This window comes from Molossus molossus, unplaced genomic scaffold, assembly GCF_014108415.1.
Source record: "Molossus molossus isolate mMolMol1 unplaced genomic scaffold, mMolMol1.p scaffold_m16_p_10, whole genome shotgun sequence".
NCBI classification, from domain to species: Eukaryota; Metazoa; Chordata; class Mammalia; order Chiroptera; family Molossidae; genus Molossus; species Molossus molossus.
The window spans coordinates 61,664,069-61,679,252 of record NW_023425345.1 but is presented as its reverse complement, the minus strand read 5'-3'; the positions used below and the strand labels follow the sequence as shown (position 1 = coordinate 61,679,252).

The following is a 15,184-nucleotide window of genomic DNA, read 5'->3' as shown; positions in this document are numbered from 1 at the left end:
GTGATGAAAAGCAATGACCTACAACCAAGATTACTCTATCCTGCAAAGCTATCATTTAGAATTGGTAGACATATCAAGAGTTTCCCAGACAAGAAAAAGCTAAAGTAGTTCATCACCACCAAACTAGTACTATATGAAATGTTGAAGGGTCCTCTTGAAGGAAAAGAAAAACAAAAATATGAACAATAAAATGGCAATTAATACATATCTATCAACAATTGAATCTACAAACAAAATGAGCAAGCAGAACAGAAACAGACTCATAGATACAGAGAACGTTTTGTTGCTTGCCAGATGGACGGGGGTTGGAGGGGTAGGTGAAAAAGATGAAGGAATTAATAAGTACAAATTTGTTGTTAGACTAATGAACCTCAAAGGGAAGGGGTGAGGGAGGGCAGGATGAGATAAACCAGAGAACTTCTATGCATATATGCATAACCAATGGACATTGACAACAGTGTGGGGAAGGCAAAAGTGGGGTGGGACTGGGGAGGAGGGGGTCAATGGGGGAAAATGGGGGGACATCTGTAATACATTCAAGAATAATGATAAGTCAAAACAAAACAAAACAAAAAATACCATAAGGCACCCTGGCTGGTTTTGCTCAGAGGCTAGAGCATCAGCCCATGGACTGAAGGGTCTCGGGTTTGACTTCTGGTCAAGAGCATGTACCTGGGTTGTAGGTTTGATCTCCAGCTCCCATTGGGTTTGGGCAGGAGGCAACCAATTGATGTGTCTCTCTCACATTGATCTTTCTCTCTCTTTCTCTCCCTCCCTCCCTTCCACTCTATCTAAAAAATCAATGGAAAAATTTCCTCAGGTGAGGATTAACAAGAACAAAATACCATAAGGCAATATTCCACAAAAGGATCCCCTTTTGTCCTGAAGAGTTCACTTATTGTCCAGTGGACTTAGCCCTTGAATCTCGAAAAGTGATTTTTTTTAATCCTATCTAATAATGAAAACAAAATGGAAAGTTTATAAATACGCTGTTTAAGAAAGTAAGATTTTGGCCCAGCCAGTGTGGCTCAGTGGTTGAGCATGGACCCATGCACCAAGAGGTCGCTGGTTCGATTCCCAGTCAGGGCACATGCCCAGGTTGTGGGCCCAATCCCCCGTGGGGTCGTGCAGGAGGCGGCCAATTGATGTTGTCTCTCATCAATGTTTCTCTTTCTCTCTCCCTTCTTCTCTCTCTAAAATCAATAAAGAAAAAATATCTTTGAAAAGAAAGTAAGATTTGGGGCTGGATTTGAACAATTAAATATGCTTAACCCATTGGCGGGTGGGTCATGGAGACACCCCAGTTTTTTAAAATTACAATTTCTTGAGGCATATTAGGAAAGACACGTTTTCTTCAATGGGAAGAAAAAGTAGATGGAAAGTCATAATCTTTGTATCCAAGGCTGCTGAGTAGGCTTCAGCAAATCTTACAAAGATGAATTCCAGAGGCTTACACTTTATGTGACCCTTCTGATGAGCCTGGGCATCTTACAAAAGAAAACCTACCACAGGTGGGCTTGGTCAGGTACAACAGTGGTGCGTTACTGTCAGCAGAGGCAAGATTAGTAGAATACAGCTAACATTGAGTTTTCTTCTGTTCGTGTCTAATTCTGATGACCCAGACACTTGGCTTCTGTGTGGATAAACCCAAAGCCAAACCTGTAATTGTGGTGGCCCCCAAAACAAGAGCACTTTATCAACTGAACAGAATCATGAATAGTCTATCTTAATTCATTATTATATTTGTTTTTTTGTTTGTTTGTTTGTTTGTTTGTTTGTTTGTTTTTACTTTACTCTCTTTTGAAAGTACCGAATTACAATATACAATATTAGTGTGGTTTCTGCTATTTTTATTTTAGGAGAATTTTTGTTTTCAAATGGGAATATTTTGATACCAGAAGAGAATAAGAAACTTCAGAAATTTGATGTTTAAGTGATAGTTTACAATTAGTAGGTGAATTATAACACACAGGAGTGAAAGGAATTCAGAAATAGTAACGGAACCACAAAATTAATATTGGAAAATCACAGAAAAGAAAAATAGTACCAGAAAACCGGAATAGGTTAGAGTCATCCACATCTTCAGAATAGGAAAAGAGGGAAAACTACCACCTCTGAGCCCAATGTTAGCCCTCACCAAATTTCTAGAACAAATCAATTTAACATATCTTGGGTATATGCCTTTGTGTACTTTGTAAAAGTTGGAAACTAAAGCAGTAATTTCTAGGAGCCAGCATGAATTCGCTAAGTAATCTGAAATGTTTTCTTGTAAATAAGGATGCCACATTCAAGTTCATTCCACTGATTGTTTAAGTAGCACTGTTGTTACATAGCTTCATGCTCCATAAGAAAAGACTAGATTACGTTTAAATGACATTGTAAAGCAATCATCTTTTTCGTTTTACATAAAACTTTTCTGAGCTTTGGTATCTTTATCTACAAAGGTGAATAATAATAATATCTGATCTACCTCCTCATATAAAGTATGACAAAGTTCTTTTAAGTGTTAGTGACATGCAATAAAAAAATCTTACAATAAACAAGAAGGAAAAAGCAGGGTGGAGGAAGGATGAGAGAGAAAAGAATAAGGGTAAGCAGGAAATGAACATGTAACATAAAAACACATTTTAGGGCAGGAAAAAGAAACCTTAGTGGAAGAACCCTATTCTTTTTTTCTTAATCCTCACCTAAGGATATTTTTCTGTTTATCTTCAGATAGAGTGGGAGGGAGGGGGAGAGAGGGAGAGAGGAAGAAACATTGATGTGAGAGAGACACATCAACTGGCTACCTCCTGCATGCCCCTGACCAGGGCTGGGCCAAACCGCAACCAAGGCACATGTCCTTGACCGAAATTGAATCCGAGACTCTTTGGTCCACAGGCTGACACCCTAACCACTGAGCCAAACAAGCCAGCGCCCCCCCACACACACACTTTTTTTTTAATAAGTGTAATGAGATCCAGGGAAATAGTGTGACTTGTGTTAAGTCTCACAGCAAATTCATGGTGAGAAGAAAGAAAACAAAAAAGGGAAAGGAAAAAAAACAAAAACACTAAACAACTAATAGTTAGAAGTCAAAAGAGTTCTCCTAAGCACTGACCTGGGAGGGCTGGTGGAATTCACCTGGCCCTCTCGCTTAGCTCTGAAAATTCCTCTCCACCTTTGGAATGCGGCGCAGGCCACCCATGTTGGACCATTGCTCCTTGCACAGTAATTTTCCCAAGGGTGCCAATCAGAAAGCAGGGACAAGTACCCCCTTTTGCTCTCAATGTTCACCCCGTTTTCACCCACACATACTTCTCTCTCTTCAGGCCAATGTCCCAAGAGGAGGAATCAGGCCCACACCTGATTCCTTTGCCCTTGTTCCTCCGTTTTACAAAATGAAGCTACAAAAAAAAAATAAGCAACCCTTTAGATTGCTTTACTTTAGGGATCCAAATTACTGTAAAGATTCAAAGAAACATACATTCTCAAACACATTTCAGTAGGTTGTTACAGCATTAAGGCATCTAATTAGTTGACCTATTTGAAGAGGAACATATCTACGTAATGATTTTGTTTCTTGTTAATGGCAATTAAGTCAGTAAAACTAATAATAGTGGCACAATATGGGTCTTATATAGAGAGCATGATCTTTTTCATAGGATATTAAAAGGTTTGCTTATGAAGATGTGTCTTAGTGTAGAAATGAAGATAATGAAAGTGATATCCCTGTGAAATAACTTTAGAAACAGAGAGAAAAAAGCAACAACCTCTCAGCTAATTTGTGTGTAGGTCTCTAGGGTCCGAACACCATTGCCCAGAGATATCTTAGCTCAGATTGTCACAGGCAAGATTTGTGTGCAGTTCTCACTATTTGTGTATTCATCTGAAAGTCTTTTTTTCCTGTAGTTTAAAATTACTAAAACCATCCCACATAGCGAAGAAATAAGAGGGGAAGGAGGCAATGATTTCCTTAAATTGTTGTTTTTGTCAATGAGATAGATCTTCTACCAGCCCAGCAAGTAGCCAATCACACATCATAAATTCCTTTGCTTCAAGACAAACTCCCCTGATGACACAGGTCAGTGGTTCCCCAAATTAGTTCTGAACACAGACTTGCCTAGAGAAGGAAAACAATTCGTGTGAAGTGAGTTATGTTTCAGGAAATGTAACAGACCGGTATTTACCCTAACAGTAATTTAAACTAATAAAATAAATAAATACCTTTTACACTCCCTTTCGTTTTCAAAGTCAAGGTCTCAGAAACCGTCAAGCGGCTGATGCGGTAGAGCAGGAAGAGGGGAGCCCGGCTCACGGCTGTGTTCTAGAACTCAAACATGTGCTGTCGAAATCATGACTGTGAGCAGGATCCTTAGGGACATTTTGGCTGTCCCTAAAGAGTTCCTAGTCAGTTTAGTCTCATCAGTCAACCAAGTCCAAGTCTTTCTTAATTCAATAAGCCACCCTTTTATGTTAACGGTCATACACAATTCATTACTTCAGTGTTATGTAGAGTACTTGGGATACCCAATCAAATGCTTGTGGGTTATCTATAATGTAACCAGGATTACAAAACGTTACTGTTCTTTGACCCCAGGGGGTGGTTGGGTTGGATTTTTCTTTCTTCCACATCAATCCTCTCTCCTCACCACCTGCACCCCCGCCGGCTGCACCAGCATCTCCACTAGAACTGCAGTGGGTTCCGTGTTTCCACTCTTCCCTCTCGTCTCCCCTCTCAAAAGCTCCCATCTTTGTAAAGTATACGATTGTCTAACCAGTCAGAGGCACACCTCAAACTAATGCAGAATAATATTGAATGTAAAGTATAATTGAAAATTAACAGACATTTTTAAAAATTCAAAATAAACAAGAAAAAACAAAAGTCCCACCAGAAGGACCCTTTTAAAACACAGATCTGCTGACATCAACCCCCTTCTCCAAGTCCTTTGTGTGGCCTGCAAAGCCCTGCGTGGAATGGCCCCAGACACCCCCCAGGCGCACCCCTGTCATTGCCCCACCGGGCCATCCTCTCCTGCCATGCTGGCCTCCTGGCCGTCTCCGGGCCACACCGGGCACCTGCCCGCCGGGGCGTTCATGATGCTGTTCTCACGACGATGCCTGCTCGGCGCGGACCTCTGCTGACACCCTCACGGCCCGGCCCTCTCCCACCGTCTGCTCTGTGCTAACAAGCCCACCGCCCCAACCACCGCCCCTGCTCTCCAGCCCCTCGCCTCGCTTTTATATTAAAAAAACGGTTCGAGGACAGTTAGCACAGTGTGTGAGCTATCGGGTGGTTTCCGTAAAATGGGGCATTTACTGTGTTTCTTCTTAAGCACTTCTCTTGCCGGCTTTTTGAAAACTAGAAATGTACAGACACGTTTCGCAAAGGATAACAAAACAAGGTTTTTTAACAGCTGTTTTCGGCATTTGTGGTTTGAACATAATCGAATTGTATTTTTTTAACAACTGAATGAATTCCACACAAGAGAACGGTGCTCACTCTCCCTCCTCTCCCTTCAAACCCGCAGACGTCTCGCCGGGAACGCTTTGACCTACATTCCCAAGGGAGCGTTTGCTGGCCTCTGCAGCCTGAAGGTTCTGTAAGTAAACAGCGCGTTATTTGTTACAGTTCCGACTTTAGCGGCAAGTACATGCTAATTAAGTTGTAAAGACTGAGTTCCTTGAATAAGCTATTTGGAGCCAGGGGGTAATTCCTCTAAACCTAAGTCTACCTTCACTGATACCAAATAGCCATATTATACCTGGCTGGGTGCGTGTGTGAAAAAATGCCTCTCTTTTTCTAACTCTGATATCTAAAATTGTTTGCCCCTAAATAACCAGCTTATCAACTCAAACTTTTAAGAGGATTTCCAGTTCCTCTTGTGTTATGAAGTTGGGGAGAAGTTCTTGAATCATTTTGATCACCGAGTGAATAAATCACCACAATACTAACATAATAAGATCACATCTTCAAACCTTTTGCAAAGTTTGTGTCCTTATGATTAAGGATCAGCTAAAAAAAAACAAAAAAAAAACCAAGTTTATGTTACAATTATGAATTAGTGTGAAAAAAAACCTATTGTTTGTAGATATACTGAGTAATTGTTTGAGAAATGTTAATTCATTGAGACTTGTAAAAGTGGGTCTTTTTTTTTTTTTATCTTCACCAGAGGATATTTTTTCATTGATTTTTAGACAGAGTGGGAGGGAAGGAGTGAGGGAGGACGGGAGAGAGAGAAGCATTAATGTGTCTCAATTGGTTGCCTCCCGCACTAGGGCCATGGATTGAACCTACAACCCAAGTATGTGCCCTTGATTGGGAATCAAGCCTGAGACTCTTCGGTCCAAAGGCCGATGCTCTAACTGCTGAGCCAAACCAACCAGGGCAAAAGTGTGTTTTCTTATTATTCTATATCCACCTTCCCAATTTGTTTATCAGAAAACTCATTATTATTGACTACCTCCTTCTTCTAGTACCCATTGCTTAATTTTTTTTCAGTTTATTCTGCGCAGGAAAAAAAGAGGCACTTAGGTAGAGAAAATAGGTAATTCAATTTGAAACTCATAACAGGAAAATTTTATCTCAGAGAAAATACCCTGATTTTATTTCTTTTCTCTGAGATAAAAGTTATAAACTCTAAAAAGGTATTTGATATATTTCTGCTTAACGGAAATTACATTTTATTCACCTTGGGGATACATAGGCTATTTAAAAAGCCATTTTATTTAAATTTAATATTTGTTACATATTAAACTTGTTAAAGGTCAAATTAAACAGTAGAATCATTTTGGTCTGCTTAGGTGATTGGGTTTGGGCCCCTCAGCCTTGAATTATTTTTATTAGGCAGAAATATTTTTAAATTGTCATATTGCCAAATCCTAATGTTAATTCATTATGTGATAGAATTCTGAGGTATAACACCAACTTCACTACACCTGTGTCTCCATGAACACAGCAAAATATTTGGAACCATTCTAAATGTATCACATTAATCAAGTTTGATAAGACAGATAAGGTGATGTATTTCCTTTGTTGACCTATGTACCACTAAGTATTTTGGTACTTATTAAATTGATTATACTGGAACTGGTCATTTTAATTCACTTAACAAAATGTAAATTAGATATACTGAGCTAGAGTGTGTGTGTATCTATATCTGCGTATAAAATGTATCTTCAGCCAACATAATTATATGTATATTGTGAAAATATAATGTGAATACATATAAATTATATAATATAAATATCTATGAATTAGATATACACTAGATATGATCATTAGATAGAATTATTATTTTACATTTTTGAATTTTCATGTTTGAATTACTCAAGTTTAGTATGAATTTTTTATAATAGTTTTTAATTTTCTAATTATATATTTCTAATTTTATCATACTACACCAGACCTCCATGAAATTGGAGATGTTGTCTGTCTTGTCCACTGGTCTATCCCCAGCTCCTAGAACATGCCTGAATCATAGTAGACACTCAAGAAATATTTGTTGAATAAATTATCCTGACTGATGATACAGAGAGAAAAAGGGGTTTCTAAACTTGCCAACTTTCTTCATTGTGTATGATGTTGACTTAATGCTATATGTTTATTAATGGCTTATCTGTCTCATTCTAAACAAAAAATGTGGGTGTTTACCCATCGGCATGTTTTATTTACCCAGAGTACTTCTGCACACTTTGCTGCTTCCTATGCCATATTTTGCCTGAACACTTCAGAGAGCTTTGGATTAATCTGAATTAAAAACTGAAAATCATAGGTTATCTCTCAAGCTTATCATTTTTATATGTACCCTTTCCACCAGAAAACAAGCAATATAGTGTTCAGTTAAATACCCTCATTCACCCTCTTCTAACTAACCGCTGTCTCCTGTCTTCTACACAGTCAGGGGTTCAGCAAAGTCTGGTAAGTGTGACACTCAAAGTGACATTGAACACATTACTACTGCAAACATAATGATCAATAATGTGCTCATGCCCTAAAGAGATAATCTAGTGGCAGATTGTAGGATCCAGATAGTGGGACCAAGATAGACAACTAGCTCACCTCTGATTCTTCTAGAAAGTGTGTCGAGAACTGAGTAGAGAACACTGTGGAACTACAGAGGTTGGGAAGAATATAGTCCAGTCTGATGGTTAAGGTTCAGCTTCCTAGGAGAGATGTTTTCCCAAAGAGATGCCCTCGGAGTGAATCCTGAAGCGCAACTAGGAATTAGCCAGACAAATGTGGTGGCTGTCTGAGGGGACAATATGCACAGAGACCCAGTGGCTGGAAGCACCTGGCATGCACAGGCAGCTCCCAGCAGGTTGGGGCTTGAGCATTTAGGAGGTGGAGAGTATCTGGAAAAGAGCCTGGAGAAATAGAAAGAGTCCTGGTCTCCGGAATCCCAGATATCCTGTCAAAAAAGTATGGGCATTAGTATGTTCTAGGCACAGTGAGGAGGAAGGGATGCCAGCAAGAGAACGTTATGCTCAGACTTTTCAGTTTCGCTAGATCACTGTCCAGGTGAGGAGGATTCAAGAGGAGCAAGACCTCTCCGGGAAGTATGTGCCCTCCTCCCTTCACTTTGCTGACGGAAAGATTAATGTCTAAGGAGCAAATTCAGTTGTCCGATATTTTGGAAGTATTTCAGTGTTAGAGCAATGGTCCTCAACCATGGTGGTACTTCCTGCATAGAGGTTTGGTCATGTGTGAGGGTGTCTTGGTTTCCAGAGGGTAGACATGTGGTACGCTGTCCCGTGCCGCGTAGCCCAGCATAAAGCCTTCGATCACCACATTGGACGTGACTTCCGACTGGCTCTCTGCACCAGATGTACGTCAGTAACTCTTCGTGCCTAACAATACTGAAAGGTTTTCCAAGAAGTTCTGCATAAGACTAATAATTCTCTACAGGAAAAGTTAAATAGAATAAATATATTCTCTCAAAATTATTAAGTAATTGATTCAGCTTTTGCATCCTGTCCATTCTAGGTATCATATGATTTCTAACCACAGATGTAGTGGACAATGCTGTTACCACAATAGAACAAATTCCCCAAATACCAGAAAACAGTTCAAGATGTAGAACCACAGAGATGTAAAACTTCTTTAAAATAATTATCATTAAATTAGCAGAGAAACATGAAACACAGAGCTCTCACTGAATTTTATTAACAAGGGCTGCTTTATAAATGTTCTGTTTTATGGCCTTTAAAATTTTTTGGAGCAAAATCGATATTGTGACAATGATATGATTTACTCATTTAGGGGTGGCCTGTTGCTTTTTTTTAATTTTACTCTTCCAGTATCCACCTGCTATGAGGGCAGTTTCGTGCCTCTTTCTTTTTCCATCCAGCTTTGATTCCCCATTGCCTCTTGTGGGATATATTCTCCAGGGCCCCTTGAAGTGTTCCCTTCAGCATATGATGGAGTTTTGAGATAGAATCAATGTTTCCTGTGATATTTCAGCCCTATCTTGTCCTGAAAGATAGAGAATTATTTCGACATGACTCATTGATAAGGAACACTTATTTGTGAGAATACCCATGTTCATTTGTAAGAATGTCACAATTCCTCATTTCGCCACTACAACATCTATAATTTGTCTTGCTATGTTATATTTACTTTATTAAGGGTTATTTCCTTCTTGTCCTTACAATATAGGTGTTGTCTGTGATACATCTTAACTCTAGTTCTCATTCTAGTGTCCGTCTAGACCTCCACTCTTATTTCCCTGTTCTTGAACTCTTAAAATTCAGCTTCTGACCATGTTATGTCTCTCACAGCCAACCTTATTCATGAAAAGTAGAGACAAACGTCTGACTCATTCAGAAAAATGTGTCCTTGGGTAGTCACTTCTGAGCATCCTGTATAAAGTTATATCATTTTTTTATAAATTCTTCTTTTACTTCTTCTTTATGATACAGTTAAAGCAGTACACTTTGTTGAATTTTTTCCATGAAATGATGTATGTAGATAGGTTATATTTTTATGAATTTTATCTTAGTAGATGAAGCGTTACAAAATATTTATTATTAAAGGGAAAATTAGGTTTAATAGTGTTGAGAACCACAGTGCTAGAGGTAAAATGCTGAACAATTCAGGCCTGTCCTTCCCCTCATGGAGACTCTCGAATGTTTTATAAAGTCCAAAAGTCATGGGAAGAAAGAAATAACTGATTGTATTGCAGCATGGTGAGAAAGATAATATAAAAGTAATATTTATCTGGACCAGTATAAGGAGGGTAAGGAGGGCATATGGTAAAAGAAGAGAAATATAATAATAATACAATCCATCGAGATGGACAATGAAGATCGCAACAACCGTCCTTGGCTAGGACTGTTTTATACCAAACGTGTCACTGTGCACTCTGGAACATCACCAACGTTTAAGATTATTATCCCTGTAAACATTGACCTTCATAGCCCTGGCCGGTTTGCTCAGTGCTTAGAGCATCGGCCCATGTACTGAAGGGTTACAGGTTTGATTCCTGATCAAGGGATTGCAGGTTGATCCCCAATCCCCAACCCCAATCAGGGTCGTGCAGGAGGCAGCCAGTCAATGTGTCTCTCACATCAATGTCTTTCTCTCTCTCTTTCTCTCACCCTCCCTTCCACTTTATCTAAAAATCAATGGAAAAATATCCTCGGGTGAGGATTAACAATACATAAATAAGTTATTGGTTCTGTGTTCCAAAAAACTCAGTCCTGTGGAATTCTGAACCAGGCTATCCTCAGCAGAGGTTCATTTTCTTATGTAGGCCATTTGGTCAAGGAATGACTCATTTCCAGCCACCCACTACCAGAACCAAAGCCACATAGAGGTGATGGGTAAAACTAACAGAGAAAGGTCACAACTTGCCAAAATTTTCTCATCCCCATAGAGGCCCAGTACAGAGCCTTGAAGTTACATGATACCTAAACACAAGACGATTAGTCAGAGAGAATACCAAGCCATCAGCTGTTCCGAAGTCCCCGTTCGACATATTATCTCATCTCCCTCTGCTTCACTCACTGTCCATATTCTTATTTAGTCCTGTTGGCATAAAAACACAACCCAAAAATTGTACTGTTAGAATAGCATGGGATGTAGTACGGAAGAGTGAATATTTGAAAGCTCCTCAGGGAAAAAAATTAAGAAACTATGAAGTCATCCATTGTCTCTAGAGAAAGTGTTTCATTTTCTTTTCTTCCCCACATGTGAATGAAAAAAATGAAGTTGTAAGAGGTTAAACCCATATTCAGCTCAGGAACATTGTGCTTATATCCAGTGTACTGAATAAAAGAGCATTTGCAAAAGAAATCAGCAGCCACGCTGGGAATGCTTTCTGTTTTAATTGCCCTCCACGGTGCTGTAAACCCCTTCATTGTTTTGTTTCCACTGGAATATCTTACACAAAAATAGAATTTTCTAATTAACTCACTGGAGACTTATAAGGATGTAATGGAGATAACTTGCTCTTGTTTTGTCATTTGAAAGTAATTAAGCAAAAGTTCTGTACTTAGGGAAAGATCAAAATTTAAATTGTTTGGTGTTTTGTTTGTTTTGTTCTTTTTTAATTATATTTTTGGTGTTTTACTAATAGCTGAAAAGTTAAATTCCGGGAGGTAAGTCAAGGGTAGCTTTAAAAGTTATCATTAATAAAGCTTGTTTAAGTTCCATTTTATGAGGCCAGATATATAAAGCTACTGGGAAAGTTTGCAACGATTCAGTGAAGGAAAACCATCTAAATATCTCCTACCCCTGCCCCTCCCCCTCCAATTTTACAGCATTTTAGAAAGACCACATATTAATATTTTCACGGTTTGGTTAGCAAAGCATAGTAGAACAGTTAATACTTCATACCAGTAATATACTACCTACAGAGTTTAAATATTAATTAAGCTTATTATCTGTATCTTCTCATTAAATTCATCACTCAATCATCAGTGACTTAGAAAACATTTCAATGAAGTTAAAATTATATAATATATTAAAACTGCTTGGAAAGGTATAAATTAACATAGAAATGTAAACTCTTAATGTTCAGGTAAACTATACAACATATAGAATTTCAACTACAATTTTCCTGACTCTTGAACTGGTTAGTGAAGTGTGAGATCTCCTTAAAACTTGACTTTGTTTGTAAGGAATCGATATGTTTTTTGAGACTCTTAATTTATGAAACGTTAGTTGAATTCAACTTTAACACAATGAAATTATTTGAGAAAAACTATTGGAATACAAGTGACACAGTCAGATTCCCTAGAAAACAGAATCCTGGCCATGGCGAGACAAGCATAAATGTTAGACCTCCAAATATTTTTCACATCTTATTTGTATATGAGCTCACATTTGCACACATGAAAGTATAATAAACACCTTTACATTTTAATTGTCCAACACCTTGTTTATCAGATATTATTCTATTCCCATTATACAGAGATAAAAGATCGAGTGTTAGGAAGGTTAAATGATTGGCTTCCCAAGACTTAAAATTTAGGACTTATCTCCAAGCTCAATGTAGCCTCAAGTTCATGTGAAAATACTCTATCAGAAATACTTAGCATAGCACAGGGCGGTTCTCAGTGCGCGGAGCCTTGCCCCGTCCCAAGGACATCACCTGGGAGTGTTGGAAATGCAAATTCTCTGGCCCCACCCAAACCAGCAGCACTGAAAACCTTGGGGGTGGGGCCCAGCAGACGGGGACTTCACAAGCCTTTCAGTGGGTTCTGCGCAACCCGAAAGTTTGAGAACCACTGGCACTGGTTTTGTTGTTGCTGCGGATTTTATTTTCGCATTAAAGTGTCACAGTCAGTACAATCTCACTCCGTTGGTAGTTTTGAGAAGGGATTCATCATACAAAAAGGCCAACTTTTACTGAATGCTCACTGTGCGGCGGTATCGTGCTATGTACTGTCACTCACTGAATGGTCACAATAAGCCCTGGCAGGGGAGTATAATGACAGGTCACTGAGACATGGAGAGATTGGGTGATTTGCCTCAGGCCACAAAGCCAATGGCAGGGAAGAGGGGTTCAGATTCAAGACCCCATGCTCTTAACTAGTCCTTAATCCTACCAGACACCATGCAGCCTGAGAACATGTACATTCAGCAAATATTCCTCCAGAGTCAGACATACTTGGAGCTGAACCCCAGCTAGTCATCTAATGAAAGGAAACTTTGATTGTGGCGATGAGGGAACCAGGCAAATTGTTTCTGAAATCCAAACATAGCTTTGTGACCTAATAAGCAGAAACATTTCTGTAAAATGTCTACTTTCCTAAAATAGTCTTCTGCCTCTGGCTTACATGGGCCATGAAATACTCAGGGGGATGGGAGTGGCCACAAAATTATTGTTAGTTTATGAATAAGGTAGCAAAATGTAAGGAATCTAATGGGAATTGTTTCCATGCTATTTTCCCATTAGCAATGATACTTTTATTGCACTGTTGCCAGGTGTTTCCATTCTGTAGTCCCCATGTTCTGAAAAGAACTATTGAACCTAGGTAAGCAAAAGTGCAAATACTTCACATAAAGAATGTAATTTGTATCAAAATATGACCATGAACAAAAAGGGAGATCTTTAGTAGCCTCCTACCATTATCCTTATTTTCCTTTTGTCTAACCTGTATTGTCACCAGAGTGATCCTTTAAAAACATAAATAAGATCACATAATTTCCCATTTAAACAAGAGTTCCTCATCACACTTGAAATAAAGCTTTATCATGGCCTGCAAGTCCTCCATGAGATGGCCTCAGGTTCTCTCTTCCAATTTCTTGCACTCATTCATTCCTCCTCGGTCACAATTGATCCTTTGCTGCTCCTTTAACAAGTCAAGCAAGCTTCAACCTCAGGACCTTTGCATTTGCTCTTCCCAGTTCCTCAGTAGCTCCTCCCAGATATCACATGGTTTGCTTCCTGACTCCATTCTGGTCTCTACTCAAATATCAGCTCCTAAGAGAGTCCTTTCATGACCACCTTTAAAATAAAAATCTCACTCTTTGTTATCATTTATCCAAAATCCACGTTTTGTTTTTTATTCATAATACTTATCACTTGTCTCATGTTATATATTCATTCATCAATTTTAATTACCTGTCGCTGCCCACTGGTATTTAAGCTCCCCAAGGGCCAAGGGTTGTCTGATGTTCTGCTGTCTCTCTGACCCCTGGAGCAGTGCCTGACACCACTATGGCCAGTTATTGTTCATTATTGTTAACTTTCTTTAATACTTTTCTTTATTTGTTTTAATGTGCAGAATGCTGCAGAATAATCACCTAAGGCAGGTACCCACGGAAGCTCTACAGAATTTGCGAAGCCTCCAATCCCTGTAAGTACAGTCGAAATTGCAAAATGTCCTCAGGATCAATTTGGGAAAGAGTATTGCAGGGTCCAAGTGACCATTTTAGTAAACTCCTAGGTTGGGGGCTATACCTAAATTAAGTTGTGAAAGAGAGTTTCCATTGGGGCAGCAGTTTTTGGCATCCTCATTAAACCATATGTGTGGGAGGACGAGTGTTGGGGTTTGGGGTTTCAGGGCAGAGGCTTAATGATAACACCTGCAGCCAGAAGCCTCTTATATATGCTGGTATCTCAGGACAAACATGTATTTCCAGAATCTTGTCCTACATTCCCCTGTAACTTAAAGTTCCTGCATTCAAATCAGGAATGTTACTTTCTCCTTTTATCTAGAAAAATGGGTGTCACAATCTAGACACCTTGGCATCTTTAATTTATTCTGTTTTTAGATGATCTGAGCTGCCTTGTAATAAAATTTGCTGAGTCAAATAAAAACTTAATCTTTTTTTAATTCTGTATGAACATCAGGAGTTCTCAAATCAATAAGCCAGGATCTAAAAGTATGCTTAAAGCCTTACTGCACAGATCCACCAACTGAGAACTTCCCCATCATCACACACAAATGTACAAACAACCCAACAGACACACACCACCGATCACACAAGATGCACAAACACAAACGTGCACAGCAGAGGCAGTGTGGTGTGTCTTACTTTGAGTCCACCACTTTTCCATCAGGAACTTCCACCCTCCACTGATGTAAAACCTCTGAATAAATACAATTTACCTATCAGATATTTTGGAGCTTGGATTGTAAGCAATTGTTTGCAGTGATTATTTGGCAAGACAATGCCACGAGTATTCTTTTGGTCAGTAAATCTTTACCTCATCAGCAGGTGTAAGTGTTTACAATATGTTGCATCATTTCC

General features: G+C 39.0%; 1 protein-coding gene across 4 annotated transcripts in view; it reads left to right on the top strand.

The window, feature by feature from the left end:
* The window catches only part of LGR5 (leucine rich repeat containing G protein-coupled receptor 5), a 163,535-nt gene that overhangs the window by 73,425 nt on the left and 74,926 nt on the right, over positions 1 to 15,184 (top strand). For all 4 annotated transcript variants that reach the window (XM_036251772.1, XM_036251768.1, XM_036251771.1 and 1 more), the window contains 2 exons: positions 5,511 to 5,582; positions 14,215 to 14,286. In XM_036251772.1, the coding sequence (XP_036107665.1) occupies positions 5,511 to 5,582; positions 14,215 to 14,286 (144 nt within the window). The remainder of the gene's footprint in view (positions 1 to 5,510; positions 5,583 to 14,214; positions 14,287 to 15,184) is intronic.